General features: G+C 44.9%; 1 protein-coding gene across 4 annotated transcripts in view; it reads left to right on the top strand.

Moving 5' to 3' along the window:
• Positions 1 to 274: 274 nt before the first annotated feature.
• The window catches only part of LOC306943948 (histone-lysine N-methyltransferase 2C-like), a 99691-nt gene continuing 93965 nt past the window's right edge, over positions 275 to 6000 (top strand). For all 4 annotated transcript variants that reach the window (XM_079530506.1, XM_079530507.1, XM_079530508.1 and 1 more), the window contains exons 1-2: positions 275 to 1163; positions 4570 to 4758. In XM_079530506.1, coding sequence (XP_079386632.1) covers positions 4571 to 4758 — 188 coding nt within the window. In that variant the 5' untranslated portion in view covers positions 275 to 1163; position 4570. The remainder of the gene's footprint in view (positions 1164 to 4569; positions 4759 to 6000) is intronic.

Raw genomic sequence — 6000 nt, 5'->3', positions numbered from 1 at the left:
CGCCTCACTGGCTGACAAATTAATCCGCTCCAATCCAGTGTCACCGTCCAGAGTAATCCGTGTTTTCCGACCTCCCCTATTCATTATTTTATTTACTAAATGCCCATATCCCTCCGCAGGGTCAGGGAGTATTTTGAAGAAATTGTCTAATAGGGTTATGCATGACTTGCGTCGTTATATTACCCCGCGGTGTTTTCCAAACAACCGAGGTCGTTCGGACACGTTACCGTCTCTCCGGGCCGTAACTCTCGGGAGCGTCGTTCGCAACGCGCACGGTCGTGTTGTCGGATCTATATTTTCGTGGGGAATCAGTCGATGGAGGGCGGTGCTTCGGTGCCACTTAACGCTAGACATGGCCACCGTCGCGGAGTACACCGAAGCGTTGCCTAAAACTTAAGGATTTTTGTACAAATTCGCGGACATACTAGGCCGTGTGTGCGCTTGTGCTTCCACCGGGCGGGTTTTCAGTGCGTGGTTGCGGGTGTTTTTTGTTTTTTTGGGTCGTCGGCGCACGGTGCGTGGCACGCAGGCAGGGCAGGCTGGCTGTGGCTGAGAGAGAGTCTCGGGGAACTAGGAGGCAGGCTTGTCGCAGCTGAAGAAAAGGAGCATCTCATCCAGAAATACAACATTTATACATTCAATGGAGTTGTGAGGCTCGCGTCTGTCTGGCTTTGGGATTCCCGTGTTTACTAAACTGTTCTCCGATGTCCCCGTGGTCGAACCGTGGTCTTTTTGGGGTGGATATCTGAACTGGCTCGGTTATTATAGCAGCCGAACTGGTCGACTAACTAACATTTGGTTGGGGTTGCGACGACAGCTGTCATTGGAGAAAGGAAAGTGATCCATCATCAAATGCTGCTGGTGGTGGCGGCGGTGCCAATGAAGGTTCTTTCCGTTGGATTCGCCATCAAATGGGCGCAGTCAGGAATAACGTTCTTCCAGTTCCAGCGATCCAGGATCATGGCTGTTTTCTGCGGGATGCGTTTGTGAGAACTGCGGTGTTCCTTCATTGGAGAAGAGAAGCGAGCTAGCTCAGTTAGCCTTGCTTAGCTAGCTAGCTGGCTGAGTGATAAAAAAAGTGTGACGTTTTACTACCCCCCCCCCCCCCACTCCCCAGTATTCTGGACATGAAGAGAATAATTCGCTATTCATAGGGTTGGAAGGTAAGATATAAACCTGGAAGATTATTATTTATTAAGATGTGTATGGAGTTGACATGAGCAAACGTTTTTGTGCTGCTGCTGCTGCTACAGTGTTGATGTGGTGTTGTTGTTTTTTTCTGTCGCCGCCTTACTGCTTTTCATGACTCAGACTATTGCACGGAATGGAACGGCTCATGCGTTCCTCAGTACCAACACTGTAATAACACGAATGCACGTTACATTACATTAGCATATCAAAACAAAGGGATCCACTGCTACACAACGGATTGGGGGAAGAATACAAAAATAATAATGATAATTGGAGCTCACTTGAAAGTCCACCATACACTGTCTACTGTACTTGTGTGTGTACAGTAGAGTCCACTTCCACGGGGAACCGTTCAGGCTTCATTTTATTTACAGTTGGTCGCGGCGACCCTTGCGCCATTACGACACAAATGACGTGTTTTCAGCACTCGTTTCCAGTTGAAAAGATGTCATTTTCGTCTAGCACGACAAAAGTATAACTTATAGATGAGCTGCTAGGTTTCAGCAAGTAGCCCGACCCCTCTCTCTCTCCCTCTACGTGTGTGTGTGTGTGTGTGGCCCAAATGTTTCTTTTCATTGCCTAGCAGCCAGTTGTTTCCCCAGTAGGCTAACAGATAGCACAGTCAGTAACATCACCATGGTGGACTGTACCTGTGGAGCAGCATCGTTATTACCACGGTGTTACAAACACCGACATTAAAACAATGGCAACGTTATACTAGTAATCAGACGGAGTTGGTCAACGTTTCGTTTGCTAACCTGTTTGCTATCTGTGCCAGTTTCAAAGTTGTATGGCTGGCTAACGTGAATGTAGATGGACAGCACTCCATTGTTGCGATCTGGCTGATGCACTAATCATGATAGTTACACATCGTATTTTCTGATAAATTGTGTGCAACAACAGTCGCGTCTCTGGTCGTTGAGCAAGGAATGAATACCTCAGTTTATAAACAACGGGTTAGCAAAGACAGCTAACGTTAGCTGATTTTTTTTTAAGAGCACGCAATTGCTTTGTGCTCAAGCTTGAGTTAACAAAAGCTAACGTTAGCATCTCTCTGTACCACGTCTGATTGTGTTTGGCTAACAGTTTACAAATAATGGTTTATAAGTGCTATGTTACAGGGACAGACATAGTAGGTTGCAAATTAATTGAGGTTAAATCGGTTGTCCTCTAGTGCATTTACATTTAAAGGCCTCACGACACTACTACACTTTGTTACCAAAATAACAATGTAATCGACATTGTTGGAATTGTAACCATGTATTGTTTATAGTCGTGTTTGCCAATTCAAACTTGGTTGTAGTGTACCTGAGGTGCACAAGTTCTTTGAAGTTACACCCCAGTCAGCTCTTGTTTAAAATTGTGACGCTCACTTTATTCTTTCAGTATGGATGGGTTAACCACTTACCCCAGCATCCGTATTGTGGGGAAAACTTTGCAGAAAAATAGCAGATCTACAAGCTGACAATACGCAACACATATTGGTTGACATATTGGTTGACATATTGGTTGACCGGAGTCCCCCAGGGCTCTGTAGTAGTTACCTTTCTGTTTTTCTTTGCTCTACATTAAATATCTATACTGAAAATGGCCAATCTACAAGCTCACAATGTGTTGCGTATTGTCAGCTTGTAGATCTGCTATTTTTCTGCAAAGTTTTCCCCACAATACGGATGCTGGGGTAAGTGGTTAACCCATCCATGCTGAAAGAATAAAGTGAGCGTCACAATTTTCACAAAACAACACACAACGCCATCTGATGAACTGGACACTGGGCAGTGAAACAACACTACAGAACCATACATGTTTACACTGATCAATGCATTCTGTCATTGATCAGTGTAAACATTTATGGTTTAGATCTTAATATAAGCCACACAAACCTCCTAATTTTGTTTTAACCATAGGCAAGCATGTTTTAAATAGTTACCCCAAATTATGCATTTGGTTAATGTACTATGTAATTTGATATTGCGCCCACATATTAAGCAATTTAAAGAGCAATTGAAGTGCTGTCATTCATATTGAACAAATTAAAATTTCTCCACTGGTGATTGTCAAACCATTATTGCTAATGTGAGATCCAAGTAGCTTAACATTGTGTGGTGCAGGGCAGGCCTGTGAGCCACTTTCAAAATGCTGTCTGCAGTGCTAAAAAGTTTTATTCTACTTAATTTCCACCAAAAGTGACCTTAAATGGAGGGTGAGGGGTAGCAGGTTTCATGAGAGGAAGGCAAACGGTGTCCTGTGGCTAAAGTGAACAAAGGTGCACACCATGGACTTGTGTTGGTTTGGGTTACAATTAGGCTTACAGCCTTTGTTGTATGTCATCCCTACACTCTTTTCAATATATTTTTTCTGCTACACTACATTTTCAACATAACGGCACGTATAGAGGGATAACTTGAACATTACCCGATAGAGCCAGCAGCTATACTACTATACCTTTTAACCCATTTTGACCTGAGGTCAGATTCTAAACATGTCTTCTCCATCCTGACAGTTTTCTGAAAAAGCTATGTTTCTATGTCAGTCGTTCTTCGATTTTTCAAAAATAGCAGACCTACAAGCTCGTAGCGCGCCACTCGGTGGCGCGCTATGAGCTTGTAGATCTGCTATTTTGCAATAGCTAAAGCATAACATAATGCTAACACCCGCCCAAAATGGGTTAAAATAACTAAGATTAACTGATAGTCCAGGAAATTATGTATTTCTTTCCTCTCGTCTATGCCATTTAAAAATACAATATATTTGAGATATGGACAGAAAAACTTTGAACCAGCCCAAACAAAACAACTGGGGTTTCTTTTTTTAAACCCAGGGGAGGTTGCTGTGCATAAATCCTTTTTTTTCCAGCAATACCCTGTTTCTTTCTCTCTCGCTCTCGCTCTCGCACACACGCACACAAACCTGGGAGCTGCCCAGTACAACCACAGTACTGACAGCCCCCAGTTGCAGGGTTCAGTGCTTTGCTAAAGGGGCGGAGGGATAAATTGTGGCCATTCACTACTTCCCCACCCAGATTTTTTCTCCTAGTCCGTGGGATTGAACCGGGAACCTTTAGATCTTTCTAATGTTTTGTGAATATGCACTAGAATTAATTAAGTGTCACACACATGCACGCACATGCAGACACCTGCCTCACTACAAACAATGTGTTTGTCCCTGACATATAAGAGCACACGGACCTGGTAGAAGTGCGAGATAAACTACTGGGGAAAATATTCTATTCAAATTCTCCACTCAATTAGAAAAAAGTTGATTAGAGATGATCATGAGGAGATATTTGATTGCTCCAGAACTGGTTTATTTTGGCTGCCATTTTAACAGGGCATGATTGTGTGTGTGTAACTGTGTATCTTCTCTCGTCTTGTTTAGAATGTCATCAGAGGATAAGACTGTGGAGCCCTCTGACCATGGACCCTCACCGCCCTCCAGCAGTGCAGGGGGCACGTCCACAGGAAGCCCTGCCCACGCAGACAAGCGACCTCGTGGAAGGCCACGCAAGGATGCTGCCACTATCCCATCCCAGGCGTTATCCTCGTCCACATCCAAAACCAGGAAGAAGTATGTTTACATGTCATCCATTCGTGCAATACTGCATAAATTATCTTGTGAACACACGGGAAGTAATTTGCTTTAAAGTCCGGTGCTTGTATCTTTGTGGTCACATAATGTGATGACAAAAGTTGTAGTTCATTTTTTTTTAAATGTATAGCCAGTCAAAATGAAATCATGCTGCTGAGTGCTGAGCAGGGGGACACTGAATGATCTCATGGACACATTTAAATCTAAATGTGCAAATTGACTGATAGATATGCAAGTTTTAACTTTAAATAGAAGTCCAGGTACTGTACATTGCAGACAGTGGAGCGCTAGGCATCAGCTATATCTTCTGCCATGTTTTTGCATAGATATTTGTCTGTGTAAACAATAGACATTATTGTGGTTGTTAGCATCTCAGTCATGCTCTAAGTCTTATGTCATACTCTCACTCCCATCTTTGTCATCTGCATCTGTAGGCATATCAGGCAGTGCCTCTGTTGTTTTTACAGCTATGTGTGTCCACATGGGTCCCTGGGTCTGTCCCTGGCTGGCTGGCTGGCTGGCTGTGTCCGAGCACGAAAATAGCTTTTGGTTGGTTTTCACAACCAAGTGTCACTGTTGCGCAGCCTAACACACACACACACACACACACACACACACACACACACACACACACACACACACACACACACACACACACACACACACACACACACACACACACACACACACATATTAACTGTATATATGTTGATTTGGGTTGTTACAGTACAGTAGAGGGACCCCCTGGGGAACCCCACACAGTAACTCTGTCATTTCTCAACCATTTCGGACGCGGGTCGGCACGCCGGAACCGGACCGGCCCCCTGGGTGCGTTCCCCGCAGGGACCCACGGGGACCCCCACACGGTAACTGTCATTTCTCGACCGTTTCGTATGCGTCGATTATCTAATGTAATCCTGGGCGCTACACTTCCTACGGGACACGGGGAGAACATGCAAACTCCACACAGAAAGGCCCATTCGCCAACCCCGCCTCGGGTATGGGCACTGATGACGCGGAGGAGAGAACGCGCCCACAGCATCCCCAGCGGGAATCGAACCCAGGGCCTTCTAGCTGTGAGGCGACAGCACTACCGACTGTGCCACCGGGCCCCGCAGTGCCTCTATTGTTAGCCTCTCTTTCAATGCCACATCATGTGATTTACATGTCTCCAATGAGCTCTTGGCCATTAAGACAAACACAAAACCAATAGGTTGATAG

The sequence above is a fragment of the Electrona antarctica genome (assembly GCF_951216825.1).
Source record: "Electrona antarctica genome assembly, chromosome: 19".
Taxonomy (NCBI): domain Eukaryota; kingdom Metazoa; phylum Chordata; class Actinopteri; order Myctophiformes; family Myctophidae; genus Electrona; species Electrona antarctica.
Note: the sequence above shows the minus strand (reverse complement) of the source record. Positions and strands in the feature narration are given on the sequence as shown.